This window comes from Salvia hispanica, chromosome 1 (assembly GCF_023119035.1).
Source record: "Salvia hispanica cultivar TCC Black 2014 chromosome 1, UniMelb_Shisp_WGS_1.0, whole genome shotgun sequence".
Lineage (NCBI taxonomy): Eukaryota > Viridiplantae > Streptophyta > Magnoliopsida > Lamiales > Lamiaceae > Salvia > Salvia hispanica.
This window is the reverse complement of record NC_062965.1, coordinates 10,206,778-10,225,819: the sequence shown is the minus strand read 5'-3', so window position 1 is coordinate 10,225,819 and position 19,042 is coordinate 10,206,778. Positions and strand designations below refer to the sequence as shown.

Genomic DNA, 19,042 nt, shown 5'->3' with positions numbered 1-19,042 from the left:
AAAGGTAAATTATTTTTTAAAATAAGAAAAGAGCACAATATACACTTCATAACATTAACGGAATAATACTTTCTCAAATACCTTCCCCCTTGGAGAACGATTTTTCATGAAAAGAATGTAAATATGGTAGTTATAGAATTTTACCTCTTCATGGATGGAGAGGTAAAGCTATCTATTTAAAATGAAAAAGAAAAAGGTATAATACATTCTCAAATACATTTCCTCTTTTCATGAAAAGAAGAGAAATATGGTGGTTATAAGACTTTACCTCTTCTATTACCTCTCCCCTCGGAGATGCTTTTATAACTATCATATTTCCCTTCTTTTCATGAAAAATCATTCTCCTAGAGAAAATGTGTTTGAGAAGACATTACATCTTTATATTTTGGAATGCATCTTGTACTATTTTTTTTTAGTTTAGAAAATAATTTACTTTTCCCTTTAGAATTTGTTACTTTTTGAAAGGGTATATTTTCTTTTTTGGGAAGGTAAATAGATTATATATCTTTTTTTATACCTTACCCTCTTGAAGATGCTCTTACTAAAAGTGAAAAAAAATGTAAATGTGTCTTTAAATGGCGAACACCCATTGGAGAGAAATAAACTAAACGGAGCAATGGCCACTAAACAGGTCTACGATAAAAAGAACACTTGTACTCTCTCTGTCCCATTAAAGATGACCCACTTTCCTTTTTAGTTTGTTCCAACCAAGATGACTCATTACTAAAATTGGAAACACCTTTCTCTCTACTTTATTCCTTCTCTCTTACTTTACTCTTTCCATTTCACACACAAAATAAAGTTTCATAAATTCCCGTGCCGCCCAAGAAATGGGTCATCTTCTTTGGGACGAAGGGAGTATTCATCAAGGTCATTCGGGGTCCAAAAATCTAAAATTAAATTTATACTCTCTTTATTTATGAGAATTAGTCCTACTTGACCTTGGGTATTTACGAAAAATAGTTTCATTTTAAAAATAAAAACTCTCTTATACTTTATCCACTTTTTTCCCTCTTTTCTCTCACTTGTTTTTCTTTCACTCTACTACTTTATCTACTTTCTCTCTTATACAATTATATATTCTTAATCAGTAAAATCAATAGAATAAGGGCCAAAAGTGTTCCTAAACATATGCCGATTTTATAGCTTTGGTCCTAAACATTACATTTTGGATTATTGCATCCTGCATATTTAAATAGGGGCAGAACCAGTCCATTTGGACGGCGCCGTTTAAAATTGACAGTCAACGACTAGATTATAGGCTTAAATTAAAATATTTAATTCTTTTCTTAATTTTTAATGACAAATTATTTTTTACTCTCTCCCTCTCAACACTATCATCTCTCCTTCTCTAATGGAAAAAACAAAGGCAGTGCACCTTAAATCCACCCTCTCGCCGTTCTCGGCCGCCATCGAGTCCCCCCTCCGCCACGCCCACCAAATCACCCCCAATTCTTCCTTCATCCTCATGCCCTCCTGGTCCACCTCGTGTCTCCTCCCTTACATCGGCACCAAGCTCGTCACTCACAACCCTAAAAACTCCACCCAAAACTTGCCCGCAGTCCACACAATTTTCACTACAAAAAAATGCCAATTAGTGATGGATATTTCCGTCAATAAACAGCGAAATTTCTTCACATAATAGATTAGTGACAGATCAAGTTTTGGCAGATCCGTCAATAATAAACTTGTCAGTGAAAAGTTTTAGTGACAGAATTTCCGTCACTAAAGTTATTGTGACAGGAATCATAAGCGTCTGTTTCGCATTACTGACGGAGTACTCTGTCACTAATTACTGACAGACATGTTTCAGTCACTAATTTTGTCACATTTGTTGAGCTATGGAATTCCGTCACTATTTTCCGTCACTATATTGCATTTTTTTTGTAGTGTTTCGTCCTCATCAACTCCCTCAGCGGCCACTGGCAGACGCACGTTGGAACAAGGGGTACCACTATACCCCAAATCTCGTTCCTCTAAGTACTATTTTCACTGATTATATTAATGCAACATTGGTGGTCCAGTGGTAAAATGCTCTGAGGTTGTCTTTTCCTGCTCGTATTCGATGCCCCATTGGGGTGCATTTAAACCGAATTTTTTTTTATCGCACCTTTCTCTCTGTATATTTTTAATTGTGTTTAGACGAAAGAATCTTTTCAATTATCTACCCTTCTTTTTAATATGTTTTAAGTATGTTTAGAGTCCTTTTTAAGTTAGGTAGATATCCAGTAATAATTATTTGCTCATCTATTTTCTGTTTATGCACTTATATTTTTCAGTTATTAGGTTGTTTAGTGGAGTAGCATGTTTTCATTATTTTAAATTTTGATATTATATTCTATTATTTATTTTTTATAATTGCTTTGATTTTATTACTTTAGACGCTATTATTTTTATAATTTTATGTAATATTATCTGTAGCACGACTTGTACTAAAAAAATATTCTTGTTTTTCAAATTATGCTATAATTTTGTTTAATTTCTTTGATTTTTATATTATACGTAATTATTTCATTATTTTATGTAATATTTTTGTAGGACAATCCGCACCTAAAAATTATTGCTATTTTTAATTCTTTTTTTTATTTTTTAATATTGTTTATATATTATTTTATGTTGTACGATTCGTCCCCCAAAACCAAAAATTCCTGGATACGCCACTGTCAGCGGCCAGCCCCTCGCCCCCATGGGCGCCACCGCTCTCATTCTCTACCTCACCATCTACGACTCCGCCCTCGCCTCGTAGTATCTATCGAGAGAGGACGCCGAGATTCTTGTCATGGTCGGTGCCGGATCCACAGCTCCTCACTTAATCAAGGCTCATTTAAGTCTGTCTCGACGTCGTGAGGTCGTTCGTAAGATAAATTTATTTTATTTTTTCATTTGTAGTTCTCACCTTTATGATTTTAGATGTTCAAGCATTTAAGGAAAAAATTTGGAAGGAAAAAATTTGGAAGAAACATTGATGATTAACTATTTGGAGTTGAATAAAAAGAAAAAGGAAAGCGATGCCATATTAAGAGAGAATTTTTAAAAAAATCAAGTATATTCTAATTTAAACCCTAATCAAGTCAAAATAGCAAAAATAACCGTTGATCGTTACTTTTAAGCGGTGCCGTCCAAAATGGACTGATTCCGGCCCAAGTTTAAACGTATATGAAGCAATAATTCCGAACTTAATATCTAGGACCAAAATTATATAATTGTCTTATGTTTAGAATCACATTTGGCCCTTACTCAAATCAATATTGAACAAATTATTAGACGTCATTGTTTGTTTCAATGAAGACTGAAGGTGCGGACAATAGATTAATGTAAAATCAATAAATTATCCTTTAAAAGCATCTTCAAGAGAGAAAATAAATAAAAAGGTAAAAAAAACTGTATTATATTTATTTTTTCGTTATAAAAACTCCTTCTTCAAAGCAACGAATATTTGAAAACATATTATAATATGTATATTCTTCAAGATATATTTACCCCTTTCTTGATATAAAAGGTAAATATAGCAGTTATTAACCCCTCTAATTTACCTTATTTCGTTTAAAAAAAAGTATATTTACCTTAAATACATTTTCTTAATTTACTTTCCTTCCCTAGTTCCATTAGATCAAAGTTACTGAGTATATATAATTGTAGTTGAGCACCCCTCGGCCGTATCATAGCACATTACCATCTTCTTTATTCCTAAACCCTAACCGTAAGAGTATCTAGGTTTTTACCTTCTTATATATTCGTGAATTCTGAGTTCCTTGTTCATATTTGAAAGAGCATCTAATTAAACTCGTTTGCATCAATGGCCATGGAGGGGGAAGGACGGGCGATCGGGATTGATCTAGGCACGACGTACTCGTGCGTGGCAGCATGGCATCACAACCGCATCGAGATCATAGCAAACGATCAGGGCAATCGCACCACGCCCTCTTACGTCGCTTTCACTGACAACGAGTGTCTCGTCGGTGAAGCTGCCAAGAATCAAGTCGCCAGTGCTCCAACTAACACAGTGTTTGGTTTGTTTTTTCTCGTCTATGCACTTATTATCTTCGTTCAAGTTATTTTTCCTGGTCTATTTTTGTTAGAAAATACAACGATACTCTAATTATTTTACTCAATTAATACTGATTGACGACTATTTCTTACTTTGATTCGCAGATGCAAAGAGGCTGATTGGCCGTAAATTCAATGATCCAATGGTTCAGAGTGACATGAAACTATGGCCATTCAAGGTCATTCCTCATCCCACCGACAACAACAAGCCTATGATCGTAGTAACATATGAAGGAGAGGAGAAACATTTTTCAGCTGAGGAGATATCTTCAATGGTGCTCTCCAAGATGAAGGATGTCGCCGAGGCCTATCTTGGATCGTCTGTGAAGAATGCTGTCGTCACCGTGCCTGCCTATTTCAACGACTCTCAGCGTCAGGCCACCATGGCGGCTGGAACCATTGCCGGCCTCAACGTTGTAAGGATCATCAACGAGCCTACTGCTGCAGCAATTGCATACGGTCTAGACATAGGGGGTAATAATGTGGCTAAGAATGTGCTGATATTTGATCTAGGTGGTGGCACGTTCGATGTGTCTGTGGCCACGATTGAGGCGGGTATCATTGAGGTGAAGGCTATTGCCGGTGATACTCATCTTGGAGGTCAAGACTTTGACAGTAGGATGGTGAACCATTTTGTGAAAGAGTTTGAAAGGAAGAATGGCAAGGACATTAGCATGAACCCGAGAGCTATTAGGAGATTGAGGAGTGCTTGTGAAAGGGCCAAGAGGATGCTTTCCTCCACTTCCCAAACTAATGTTGAGATTGAATCTTTGTTTGAGGGGATTGATCTGTTTTCGACTATCACTCGTGCTAAATTTGATGAGCTCAACTTGGATTTGTTCAACAAGTGTATGGAACTGGTTGAGAAATGCGTTAGTGATGCAAAGATGGAGAAGAGTAGCGTGGATGAAGTGGTGCTGGTGGGCGGGTCGAGCAGGATTCTGAAGGTGCAGGAGATGTTGAAGGAGATTTTCAGTGGGAAGGAGGCGTGCAAGACCATTAATCCAGATGAAGCTGTGGCTCATGGTGCTGCAGTGCTGGCTGCCAAGTTGAGTGGTGAAGGCAACGACACGGTACAAAAGCTCGTTCTTTTGGATGTTTCTCCATTATCCCTTGGCGTTGGACTTGATGGAGATCGGATGTGCGTAATTGTTCCGAGGAATACAACTATCCCAACGAGAAAGTATCATGATAATATTCACACGGCGAAAGACAATCAGATCAGTATAGGTTTTCCGGTGTATGAGGGCGAAAGAAGCAAGGGGACAGACAACAATCTGCTAGGTAAGCTCGAACTCTATGGCATTCCAGCAGCGCCAAGAGGTGTTGATAAATTCAAAGTGTGTTTCGACATTGATGAGAATGGAATCCTGAAAGTGTCGGTGGAGCACATGGGGACGGGAGTGAAGAAGGAGATCAGCCTCACCAACTACAAGGACAAGGGCAGGCTGTCTGAGAAAGAAATAGAAAAAATGGTGAAAGATGCAGAGAAGCACAAGAGGGAGGATGAGGAGTTTAGGGAGATGGCTGGTGCAAGGTATGCTTTGGAGAACTACGCCTACGACATGAGAAACAACACCAGATGTGCAGCTGGGATGGCAGCAGCCGACAAGAAGAAGATAGACAATGCTTTTGAATCTACGGTGAAATGGTTGGAGTCAAACAAACTTGCAAAGGTTGATACTTTGAAAGAGAAGTTGGAGGAGCTTAAGCTGATCTACGATCCCATCGTTGCCAAGATGCAGCATAGTCCCAGTTCAAGTAGTATCAAGAAGTGGATTAAGAGTGTAATGCCATGATCGTGTGCATTGTCTCTTTAACTTCCTTTTATTAAGACAAGTGTTGGTCTGTTTCCTTTAATTAGTCAATTAGTATAGTTTAAGGTTTGCGAAGCCTTCGGGTTGTTATGTTACACTACATTTTAGTTTAAGTCCATTGCATGCTACTGGTAGTAGGATTAATACTTATCACATTTGCTTATTATTGCTTTTATAATACTACCCAGTCCCCCAAATATTGATACACTTTGACTCGACACGAATTTTAAGAAATATAATGGAAAGTGAGTTAAAAAAGTTGATGGGATGTGGTTCCTACTTTTAAAGTATTAGTTTTATAATAAAATGTGAGTATGAATGAGTTAGTGGAATATGAGATCCACTACTAAAAATGTTAAAAAGTAAAGTGTGTCAAACTTTCAGCGACGGATCGAAATGATAAACTGTGCCAAACTTTCAGGGACGGAGGTAGTAGATCTCAATTTTTTTTTAGTAACTCACTTCACTCATACTCCCCCCGTCCCATTAAATTAACACACCCACACTTATCAAATTTGTTCTGTTCAGGTATTAATCACTCTATCATTTGGCCAACACACCCACACTTATCAAATTTGTTTTGTTCTACTAAAAGGTGGGGATTTCAGATGTTTTTTTATAATTGGTTGCAAAAGTACTATGCCATATTTGGTTGACAAGATTCTGTGCAGGAGTAATCTGATTCCTTAATTTTTAAAATCCTGTGATTGTTTTGATTTTTAATACTTGGAAAGTAATCAAAATCTTGAAAACAAGGAAAGTAATATACAACTTTGTAGGATTCTGAATCCTAGCTTTTCTTAGATATTTTTTCTCTAGTTTTAGACTGACATATTTAGATATTTTATTTAATTAATTTTTTATAAAAAATTTAAAAATTATGAATTATATTTAATTTCAATATAATAAATAACTATAACAACAATTATAATTATAATAGTAAAAACTATACTAGTATTAGTATTATGCTACCTTAGTCTAAGAAATAGATAAAGTTTCAAATAACACGAGTTCTAATGTGTAATTGGTACAATATGAGAGATGAAGAAAAAATGTGGTGGAAGTAGTGTTAGTGGATTCCAGGGTCCACATCTAGGATGACGGTTAATATTAGTTTAAAACTTTCCATATTTGTAATTAGACTAATTTTAGTTGGACAACCCCAAATAATAATTATAATTGTTAGTATCATAATTATAATTAATAATTTATTAAACCATAAATTATAATATAAATATTTAAATTATGAATCATATAATATTTAATAATAATTTATAGTATTACTTATAAATTAATAATTAATCAACAAAGTCTTAATGAATTTTTGAAATGATTTGTTACTCTCTTCGTCCCACAGAAATAGATCATTTAAGGTTGTCATGAACTTTAATGCATAATTGGTAAAATAAGAGAGGAGGAGAAAAAATAGTTAAAATTTTGAAGTGGATGTGTGGAGAAGGAAAAATGGGCCATTTAAATTCGGGCAGGAATGAGTCCATTTTGGACGGCGTCATTTAAAATTAATGTCAATGACTGGATTAGGAATTTTGACTGGATTATAGGCTTAGATTAAAATATTTAATTATTTTCTTATTTTTTAAGGATAAATTAATTTTTACTCTCTCTCAACACTATCGTCTCTCCTCTCATTGATCTATTATGGAAGAAGCAAAGGCTGTGCACCTTAAATCCACTCTCCCACCGCTCTCGCCTGCCATCGAGTGTCCCCTCTGCCACGCCCACCAAATCACCCCCCATTCTTCCTTCCTCCTCACACCCTCCTGGTCCACCTCGCCTTTCCTCCCTTACATCGGCACCAAGCTCGTCACTCACAACTCCAACAACTCCGTCCATAACTTGCCCGGAGTCCACGCAATATTCGTCATCTTCAACTCCCTCACCAGCTTGCCCCTCGCCTCCATGGATGCCATCGCCTCGTTGTATCTATCGAGTCATGGTTGGCACCGGATCCATGGCTCCTCACTTAATCAAGGCTCATTTAAGTCGTTGATGAGGGAGTGCAACGAGGAGGCGGTGAGTGTGAACTGAACGTCGTGAGGTCATTTGTAAGATAAGTCTATTTTGTTTTTTCATTAGTAGTTCTCGCCTCTCTGATTTTAGATGTTCAAGCATTTAAGGAAATTTTTTGAAAACACATTGATGATTAACTATTGCCTGTTGGAATCTGAATTTTAAAAAAAAAGAAAAAAGAAGGCCCTGCTATATTAAGAGAGAGAATTTATCTGTTAAAAAATATGAGAAAAACTAAATATTCTTATCTAAACTCCAATAAAGTCAAAATATCTTAAACAACTGTTGACCGTTAACGTTGCTTTTAAATAGCACCATCTAAAATGGACTATTACGACCCGAATTTAAATGTGTAGGATGCAATAATTCAAAATGTATTATTCAACACCAAAATCGTAAAATCGCTATACTAGGCCCAAATTTAACCCTTATTCAAATCAATATTAAACAAATTATTAGACGTCATTGTTTGTTTCAATGAAAGGCTGATGGTGCGGACAGTAGAATATGTAAAATCAATAAATTATCCTTTAAGAACATCTTTAAGTGAAAAAATAAATATAGAGGTAAGGAAAAATAATAGTAGTACTTATTTATTTTTCGTTATAAATACTCCTTCCCTAAATGAAATAATATTTGAAAAGATATTATATATTCTTAAAGATATATTTACCGATTCTTTATATAAAAGCTAAATATAGCAGTTATTAACCCCTTTAATTCTTCAGTGTGGATCAAAGTCACTGAGTATATATAATTGTCGTTAAGCACCCCTCGGCCGTATCATAGCACATTACCATCTTCTTTATTCCTAAACCCTAACCCTAAGAGTATATAGGTTTTTACCTTCTACTAATATATTAGTGAATTCTGAGTTCCTTGTACCATATTTGAAAGAGCATCTAATTAAACTCGTTTGCATCAATGGCCGTGGAGGGGAAAGGACGGGCGATCGGGATCGATTTAGGCACAACGTACTCGTGCGTGGCAGCATGGCATCACAACCGAATCGAGACCATAGCAAACGATCAGGGAAATCGCACCACGCCCTCTTACGTCGCTTTCACTGACATTGAGTGTCTCGTCGGAGAAGCTGCCAAGAATCAAGTCGCCAGTGCTCCAACTAACACCGTGTTTGGTTGGTTTTTTCTCGTCTATGCACTTATTATCTTCGTTCAAGTTATTTTTCCTGATCTATTTTTGTTAGAAAATACAACGATACTCTAATTATTTTACTCAATATATACTTACGAGTAGACATGGCCACGGTTCAAAAACCGCCCGGCTGTTAACCGCCGGTCCGGTTGGGTTTGGCCACCTAAACTTACGAGTTACTATTTCTTACTTTGATTGGCAGATGCAAAGAGGCTGATTGGCCGTAAATTCAATGATCCAATGGTTCAGAGTGACATGAAACTATGGCCATTCAAGGTCATTCCTCATCCCACCGACAACAACAAGCCTATGATCGTAGTAACATATGAAGGAGAGGAGAAACATTTTTCAGCTGAGGAGATATCTTCAATGGTGCTCTCCAAGATGAAGGATGTCGCCGAGGCCTATCTTGGATCGTCTGTGAAGAATGCCGTCGTCACCGTGCCTGCCTATTTCAACGACTCTCAGCGTCAGGCCACCATGGCGGCTGAAACCATTGCCGGCCTCAACGTTGTAAGGATCATCAACGAGCCTACTGCTGCAGCAATTGCATACGGTCTAGACATAGGGGGTAATAATGTGGCTAAGAATGTGCTGATATTTGATCTAGGTGGTGGCACATTCGACGTGTCTGTGGCCACGATTGAGGCGGGTATCATTGAGGTGAAGGCTATTGCCGGTGAAACTCATCTTGGTGGTCAAGACTTTGACTGTAGGATGGTGAATCATTTTGTGAAAGAGTTTGAAAGGAAGAATGGCAAGGATATTAGTATGAATTCGAGAGCTATTAGGAGATTGAGGAATGCTTGTGAAAGGGCCAAGAGGATGCTTTCCTCCACTCTTCCCAAACTAATGTTGAGATTGAATCTTTGTTTGAGGGGATTGATCTGTTTTCGACTATCACTCGTGCTAAATTTGATGAGCTCAACTTGGATTTGTTCGACAAATGTATGGAACTGGTAGAGAAATGCCTGAGTGATGCAAAGATGGAGAAGAGTAGCATGGATGAAGTGGTGTTGGTGGGCGGTTCGAGCAGGATTCCGAAGGTGCAGAAGATGTTGAAGGTGATTTTCAATGGGAAGGAAGCGTGCAAGACCATTAATCCAGACGAAGCCGTAGCATATGGTGCGGCAATGCTGGCAGCCAAGTTGAGTGGTGAAGGCGATGAGAAGGTGCAACAGCTCATTCTTTACGAAGTTACTCCATTTTCCCTTGGTATGGAAGTTGATGGAGATGTGATGTCTGTATTTATTCCAAGGAATGCACCAATTCCAACCAGGAAGGAAATGATTCATGGGACGGTGAAAGACAATCAGACCAGTATAAGTTTTCCGGTGTATGAGGGCGAAAGAAGCAAGGCAAAAGACAACAATCTGCTAGGTGAATTCGAACTCTATGGCATTCCAGCAGAGCCAAGAGGTGTTGCTAAATTCAAAGTGTGCTTCGACATTGATGAGAATGGAATCCTGAAAATGTCGGCGGAGCACATGGGGACGGGAGAGAAGAACAACATCAGCATCACCAACTACAATGGCAAGTGCAGGCTCTCTGAGAAACAAATAGAAAAGATGGTCAAAGATGCGGAAAAGTACAAGAGGGATGATGAGGAGTTTAGGGAGAAGGCTAATGCAAGGTCTGCTTTGACGAACTACGCATACGACATGAGGAACAACACCAGATGTGCAGCCGGGATGGCAGCAGCCGACAAGAACAAGATAGACAAGGCTTTCGAGTCTACAGTGAAATGGTTAGAGTCAAACACACTTGCAAAGGTTGATGCTTTCAAAGAGAAGTTGGAGGAGCTTAAGAGTATTTACAAACCAATTGAAGCCAAGATGTACCACAGTCCCAGTCCCAGTATCAAGAACTGGATTAAGAGTGTAATGCCATGAAAATAACGTATTCTCAGATTCTCAAAATATTTATTCAACCCAAAATTTCAATCATTCCTAAACTTTCAATCCTTCCCAAGATTATGTATTTTCAATTTCGGCAATTTATATTATTGTAATTTATATTTTTTATTTGTATGTTTTTATAATTTTTAGTTTGTCATTTAATGTGTTTTTTAATAAATTTTATTATGCAATAATAAATATTTATGTGCCGAAATAGAAATGTTCCACTTAGAACATGAATAACGCAGGCGGGTCGGACCGCACCTGGGTCCCGGCCCGCGGCCTGCGTATTGAAGGAGGGAAGGGACGGGGCTGGCCCGCGCCCGGAGCCGTGTGAGCGGCCTGAGGTCGGGCCTGGTTGCAGTCTGGCCTGGTGTTACACGCTCTCGGGACGGGCTGCAGTTATTTTTTTTATTTTTTAAAAAATCATATTCAAGTTGTTGTATTTGAACCTTCATATTTGTTGTATTTTCGAGTTGAGGAGAGGAGTGCTTGACGGGAATGGAAGTAAAGAAAGAAAATGAAAAAGAGAGGTGAGGAAGAACATGACTGCGGTCTGCGTGGGGAGAAAGGAGGGAAAGAACAATTTTAGGTTTAATATATTTAATGGGCTGGGTTGCGGTATTTCAATTTTATACATTTAACTATTTGTTCAATTTTAATGGGCTAGCTTTTTTAATGTATTTTTTTTAATTTTAAATTTCTAGGTTTGAAATTATTTATTTTCAACTGAATAATGAATTTTTTGTGCTTTAATTGTTTAACGTTTTCTATTTTACCATTAAAATAGCTTATAATTTTGAATAATGCAATTTAATAGTTGAGGCCTGAATGGGGCCTGCACGGTTATGGGAGTTGTGGCCTGGCCTAGAAAATTAGGAGAATGATGAAGGGAAGTTGACTTGTGACCTGAATTCTGTCCAGAGTTAAGAGCATCCACATCGCGTCTCGATGCGGACTCGGTCTCGTTGCTCCGAGAGGAGACCGCATCAAGACAGCGATGCAGCCTCCCATCTCGTCCCGTAGCTCGTTCGGGAGAGCAAGCTGGCGAGCTCCCGTTCGTCCGTGACGCCCACTCGCCGGCCGCGAGTGGGCGTCGTTTATATCCGTTAAAAATGTTTTTTTGTTTTTTCTCAATTCTGAAAAAAATCAAAAATTAAAAAAAATATTTTTTCCCCCAAAAATACTAGCCGTTTTTTCCAATATTTTGATATTTTATTTTCTATTTTTTAAGCCCCCAATCACTTCTATAAATACTAGGATTTCAATTATTTATTTTTCGTATTTTTGGATGTTGTAATTTTTGTGGTTTTTAATAATTTTATGAATTATTAGTATTAATTTAATATTTTAATGAAATATTAATTGAATTTGCTGGAAATAAAAATAAAAAATGAAATTAAATGAATAGTTAAGGGATGAGATGGTTAAGAGATGCAGGGATGCAGGTGGTGTCTCTTACTTGAGAGATAAGGTGAAAAGTACAGTGAGACCCATGAATAGTGAAGGGATGAGACGATTAATAAACGTATAAAAGACATGGATGCAGATGGCTTAACAATGCTCTTAGGGTTTGGACGGAGGAAGCAGTAGACTACAATGTAGCATTAAACACTTCTTCGCTTGTTAAAATTAAAAATAAATAGTACGTAGTTAGTTGGAGTTGTTGTTTATAGATTTTACCTATATAGAAGGTTTTTCATTGTATTTTATAATAACCATTTCACAATACAGTGCATTAATGAAATTTTCCCTTTTATCTTCTCGACAGCTTTTCTTCATCCATAGACCATGTCAGTTTCTTCTGTCATCTTCAATACGTTCCTTTGTTTTTCGTTCTTCATTTTTCACATAACTAATGAAATACTCCATCCATTTTTTAAAAAATAGACAAACTTATAAATGATACAAGTTTTAATGTGCAATTAGTGAAGTGAAAGTGAGATGAGAAAAAGTACAAGAAAATATGAAAAAGTAGTGGAAATAGTATTAGTAGATTATGAGATCCAATTATTAGTGGTGTGTAATTTGTTAAAAAAAATGTATATTTAGACTTGGTCGAATTTTAGAAGACGACCTAATAGATAAAACTAATCTAACTTTTTTGGAATGGAGTATAACAAAATCTATAGTCCCCAATATATTTTATTAAATCACTTACGCAATGATTATTTACAAAATTGATTTTGTTATTACAATTAATTTTGAAAATATATTGGAGTATGAATTTTATAAAAGTCATAGAAACCATAGTATATGCACAATGTATCCTAATTACTAGTACTATTAATATACAATCTTGGACTGAGTACTTGTTAATATATTAGGAGTAGTATATTTTTATATACTACCTAATATATACTCCCTCTGTACCAGATAATTCGTCCTAGTTTTCCATTTCGGTCCGTCCACATAATTTGTCCCATTTCATTTTTACTAATTTTTGGTAGTGGACCCCTCATATTCCACTAACTCATTTCTACTCACATTTTATTATAAAACTAATATATAAAGGTAGGACCCACATTCCACTAACTTTTTCAACTCACTTTTCATTACAATTCTTAAAACCCGTGCCCGGTCAAAGTGACCCGAATTATCCGGGACGGTGGGAGTACATGGTATTTATTTGGAACGTAGAAATATATCAAAATGCCCTCATCCTTTAGTCAGCATTTTAGTCCAAATAAATTATACTCCATCCGTCCCATTAAATTGAATCAAAATTTTTGGACATGGAGATTAAGAAATTAAGTTGGAAAGTAGGAGAGAGAAATAAAGTATGAAAGATATAAACAAAGTAAAGTAAATGATAAGATAGAAAAAAAAAGTAAGAGTGATTGAGTATTTTATTTTTTTGTCAAAAAAGTAAATAACTTAACTTAGTTGGGATATCTCAAAAAGATACTACCACTCAACTTAGCTGGGAGAAAAGGAGTATTAAAATGATAAAGATCAAAGTTTAGCGATATTCCATGATAATTATGCAATGCGTAAAATTTAAATTTTAGGGGGCTATGTGCGTGTTTTTTATTGTTCGGATTTGTGGAGTTACAAATATTTAATTTCACGACTCATTATGTGTAATGAAGAGTAAATCGAGGACTCAGTATATAATTACCTCAACAAATTTAACTTTCTATTTTTTAATTTAAAATAACTAATCTTAATTAGAACTAAAAGGACTAAATTTGAAAGGTCCAAATAAATCCTAGTTGATAGATATCAAAATCTCTCTATCCGATAATTAATTAATACAGTAAATAAATCCATGTAGGACTAGGAATCTCTCGCCTATAAATATGAGCTAGGTTTATACTTTACATACGTATCGTGAATTCTAGTGGAGAAGTTCCTTGTTCAAAATATCGCAACTAAACTCGTTTGGGTGAATGGCCGGAAAGGAGGAAGGACGGGCGATCGGGATTGATTTGGGGACGACTTATTCGTGCGTGGCAGCATGGCAGCACAACCGTGTCGAGATCATACCCAATGATCAAGGCAACCGCATCACGCCCTCTTGCGTCGCTTTCACCGAGAACGAGCGTCTAATCGGAGACGCTGCCAAGAATCAAGTCGCCAGTGCTCCAACTAACACCGTTTACGGTTAGCTCTCTCTCTTCTAGCATTTACTATCGCAACATCGATCCATGTAATTACTTTTCTTTAACTATAAGTAAACGACAATTACGATTAATTTTTTTAAAAAAAAACACTGATAATTTTTGTTATTTGATAGAGAGATCGGAGAATAATGAGTAACATTTTCTAAAAAGTTGAATAATGTCTCCGTCCCAGATAATTCGACCCAGTATTCTATTTCGGGCCGTCCCACATAATTTGTCCCACTTCACTTTTACCATTTTAGATAGTGGACTTCATATTCCACTAACTCATTTCTACTCACATTTTATTATAAAACTAATACTTTAAAAGTAGGACTCACGTTTCACCAACTTTTTCAACCCACTTTCCATTAGATTTCTTAAAACCCGTGTTGGGTCAAAGTGTCCAAAATTATCTGGGATGGAGGTAGTAGAATTTATTATTAAAGTTTTCTTTCTTTATATTTATATTTATTTTTATTTTTATTTTTGCTGCCCTAGAAGTTGTTGCATTCTTCTCATCTCAATCTCAATTCTCAACTATATTTAATTTTTATTATTTGTCTCTTCAGATGCAAAGAGGCTGATTGGCCGTAAATTCAATGACCCAACGGTTGAAAATGACATGAAACTATGGCCATTTAAGGTCATTCGTCACCCTACTAACAACAATCCTATGATAGTAGTAAGCTACAAAGGGAAGGAGAAACAGTTTTCAGCTGAGGAGATTTCTTCGATGGTGCTATCTAAGATGAAAGATATCGCCGAGGCCTATCTTGGTTCATCTGTCAAGAATGCTGTTGTCACCGTGCCTGCATATTTTAACGACTCCCAGCGTCGTGCCACCAAAGATGCCGGAACCATTGCCGGCCTCAACGTTGTGAGGATCATCAATGAGCCTACTGCTGCAGCCATCGCATACGGCCTGGATAAAGGGGTTGATGTGGCTAAGAATGTGCTGATTTTTGACCTTGGTGGTGGCACATTCGATGTGTGTGTGGCCATGATTGAGGCGGGAATCATCGAAGTGAAGGCTATAGCTGGAGATACTCATCTTGGAGGGCAAGACTTTGACAGTAGGATGGTGAATCATTTTGTGAAAGAGTTTGAAAGGAAGAATGGCAAGGACATTAGCATGAACCCGAGAGCTATTAGGAGATTGAGGAGTGCTTGTGAAAGGGCCAAGAGGATGCTTTCCTCCACTCTTCCCAAACTAATGTTGAGATTGAATCCTTATTTGAGGGGATTGATCTGTTTTCGACTATCACTCGTGCTAAATTTGATGAGCTCAACATGGATTTGTTCGAAAAGTGTATGGAACTGGTTGAGAAATGCGTTAGTGATGCAAAGATGGCGAAGAGTAGCGTGGATGAGGTGGTGCTGGTGGGCGGGTCGAGTAGGATTCCGAAGGTGCAGGAGATGTTGAAGGAGATTTTCAATGGGAAGGAGGCGTGCAAGAGCATTAATCCAGACGAAGCTGTGGCTCATGGTGCTGCAGTGCTGGCAGCCAAGTTGAGTGGTGAAGGCGATGAGAAGGTGCAACAGCTCATTCTTTCCGAAGTTACTCCATTGTCCCTTGGTACTGAAGTTGATGGAGATGTGATGGCAGTATTTATTCCAAGGAATACACCAATTCCAACCAGGAAGGAAATGATTCATGTGACGGTGAAAGACAATCAGACCAGTATACGTATTCCAGTGTATGAGGGCGAAAGAAGCAAGGCAACAGCCAACAATCTGCTAGGTGAATTCATACTCAAAGGCATACCAGCAGCGCCCAGAGGTGATGCTAAATTCATAGTGTGCTTCGACATTGATGAGAACGGTATCCTGAATGTGTCAGCGGAGCACACAAAGACTGGAGTGAAGAACAACATCAACATCACCAACTATAAGGACAAGGGCAGGCTTTCAGAGAAACAAATAGAGAAGATGGTGAAAGATGCAGATAAGTACAAGAGGGAGGACGAGGAGTATAGGAAGAAGGCTGATGCAAGGAATGCTTTGGAGAACTACGCATACGACATGAGGAACACCACCAGAAGTGCAACCGGGATTGAAGCAGATGACAAGAAGGAGATAGAGAAGGCGTTCAAGTGTACTGTGAAATGGTTGGAGTCAAACAAACTTGCACGGGTTGATGCTTTCAAAAAAAAGATGGAGGAGCTTAAGAGGATTTACAAACCCATCGAAGCCATGATGATTAGTTAATAGCAAATGTGTAAGGGCATGGTCCTGTGCACTGTCCTCTTTTTTTTTTTTCTTTTTTCTTTTTTCTTTTTTTCTCTTTATGTCATTGTTTTACACATTCACAAAATTAATAAAATTTGATTTGATTTTTACGTTTAAATCTTGACATGCAATTGACACGTGACATAATTGCCAAGAAATTGTGGTTATCACAGGAGAGGTCCATTGAAAAAGTACTTCAAAGGTTTAGACGGTGAAGCAAAGTCCCTCCACAGACAAAGAGAAGGAAGAGATGCAGAAAGTTCCATATTCTTTAGCCATGGGTAGTTTGATGTATGCGATAGTACGCATCACAAAGGTCCATATGCCGCATCAATTAATCACCAATTCAATAAATCTAACTGCACAAAATAGACATCTATTAATCATGGAAAGTGAAATTATATTACTACAATTAATTAAAAATGAAATTATTATCATAGAATATGCATGCAATATACTTATAATATGTATTGAACTCTTAATATAATAATATTTTACACATAAAAAAGTAATCATATAACAATATTTTTCATGTCAAGAAATAAAAAATCATCTTACAACTCATTGACAATAGTACTATTTTTACATTTTCGGTGATCATCGAGCTATACTATTTGAAATAATATGATACTAATATTTTTCATTTTGATATTCTTATTTTAAATTTTTTTGATATTTTTATATGGTAATTAAGAAAATATTAAAAATTATAAATGATTATTTAGCATACTAACAAAATGTAAGTTATGTTTTTTAGTAAAATTTGTCCCACTTTGACCTGACACGACTTTTAAGAATTATAATGGAAAGTGGGTTGAAAAAGTTAGTGGATTATGGGTCCTACTTTTATATACTCCATTTGTCTCATGTTACTTGAATCGTATTCCTTTTTGGGTTGTCCCAAGTTACTTGAGACATTTCATTTTTAGGTAAAAATTAGGGAATATTAATAAACAATTAACTCTAATTAATATATCCCTTGTTGTAATTAACAAATTAATCTCTCTGACACCCACTCACCCGTAACATTCATTTTACACATTCTTCTTTCTCACTCTTCAATCATCCTCTCTAGTTTCTCTCTCTATTCGATTATTGAATCCCTAAATTCCGCCTTAATTACCATATATTCTTCATATCAAATGTTGTACTATATTTAATATTGATATTACCAAATATACTTCATATAAGTATATAATCCAAAAATTTTATTATATTTTATATTAAATGCTCAACCCGCGGGCTAACCCGCAACCCACCCGGGCCAGCCCGTATAACCCGCCGACCCGAACGGGTTAGCCCGTGTAGCCCACTTTTGAATATGGGTTGCGATTTTCCGGCCCAAACCCTATGATTTTAGCAGGTAACTCGGGTCGACCCGTGGGTTTCGGACTAGATTGACATCCCTAGATACGAGTATTAGATTTTGTTTGTTATGTTCTTGTGTTGTTTGTGCTTAGATTGGATTATGTTATAAGCTTGGGTAGAATTGTGTTGTGAGCTTGGATGAGATTGTTAACAAAATGCATTCTTTACACAAAAAAAAAAAAAAAAAAAAAAAAAAAAAAAACATTCTTATCAATGTTTACAAAAAACCATTATGTCTCCTTTCTAAAACAACTCCATAAAGCTCCTCTGCCTTGTTAAACTTCCATACCCAAAGCTCTGGCAATCATTTCAAGTCCATCAATGCATCCCTGGTCTTTCAAATATGAAATGCATTCAATGGCAAGCTCCTTTGGAACTTCTAAGTTATGAGGGAGTTGTGCTACTCTTCTTAAAGCTTCCTTTCCCATATGGGGAAGTTTGTAGCTGTTATGTCCTCTAGCCTTCATGATCTCAACCATGCAACCTTGCAGTGATAGGAACACATTGTCTAATGTTACAGCAGATAGGTCCTCAAATGATTTCTCAACCGCCTTAACCAAATCATCAAGTGTCTTGCATGCAGTCTGCAATTGTAGTGATTGTATTGCTCTAAACCATCCTAAATCATTCACATTAGTGTCGGGTGAGTTTGGAGGTTGCTGCACAAGTTTCATAGTGAAACCATTTTGATTTGCAGCAGCCCTAAAATCAGGATCATCGTCCAGAATGTGTGGCTTTGCATTGTCTTGTTGGATATATATGCACTTACTTGCACCTTCTGGCCATTTTTCAATTATTGCTGGTATGATCTGAATGCATGCATCACATTAGTCTATCATTAAGATATTGATCAAATACATGTATGTAGTGCAAAAATTAAAGGCATAAA

At 36.8% G+C, this 19,042-nt stretch overlaps 2 protein-coding genes and 2 pseudogenes across 2 annotated transcripts; all 4 read left to right on the top strand.

The window, feature by feature from the left end:
- The first annotated feature begins 1,354 nt into the window (after positions 1-1,354).
- Positions 1,355-2,973, top strand: LOC125186781 (protein SAR DEFICIENT 4-like). The gene is made up of 3 exons (XM_048083227.1): positions 1,355-1,561; positions 2,747-2,848; positions 2,911-2,973. Exons 1-3 carry the CDS (start codon positions 1,355-1,357, stop codon positions 2,971-2,973), a joined length of 372 nt encoding a protein of 123 aa, XP_047939184.1.
- Positions 2,974-3,796: 823 nt separating this feature from the next.
- On the top strand, positions 3,797-5,846 carry LOC125186771 (heat shock cognate 70 kDa protein-like). Its single transcript, XM_048083220.1, has 2 exons — positions 3,797-4,010; positions 4,153-5,846. The coding sequence occupies exons 1-2, from the start codon at positions 3,797-3,799 to the stop codon at positions 5,844-5,846; spliced, it is 1,908 nt and encodes a 635-aa protein (XP_047939177.1).
- A 2,601-nt stretch (positions 5,847-8,447) lies between these two features.
- Positions 8,448-10,994, top strand: LOC125202345 (annotated as a pseudogene).
- Positions 10,995-14,301: 3,307 nt separating this feature from the next.
- LOC125202346 lies at positions 14,302-16,788 on the top strand (annotated as a pseudogene).
- The last annotated feature ends 2,254 nt before the right edge of the window (positions 16,789-19,042 follow it).

Bases quoted from the DNA above. Each gene is read 5' to 3' on its own strand.
- LOC125186781 (XM_048083227.1), top strand. From the start codon at position 1,355: ATGGAAAAAACAAAGGCAGTGCACCTTAAATCCACCCTCTCGCCGTTC. The intron at 1,562-2,746 runs GTCCACACAATT...CTCGCCTCGTAG, and splicing joins CCACCCAAAACTTGCCCGCA to TATCTATCGAGAGAGGACGC. The intron at 2,849-2,910 runs GTCGTTCGTAAG...TTATGATTTTAG, and splicing joins GTCTGTCTCGACGTCGTGAG to ATGTTCAAGCATTTAAGGAA.
- LOC125186771 (XM_048083220.1), top strand. From the start codon at position 3,797: ATGGCCATGGAGGGGGAAGGACGGGCGATCGGGATTGATCTAGGCACG. The intron at 4,011-4,152 runs GTTTGTTTTTTC...TTTGATTCGCAG, and splicing joins TCCAACTAACACAGTGTTTG to ATGCAAAGAGGCTGATTGGC.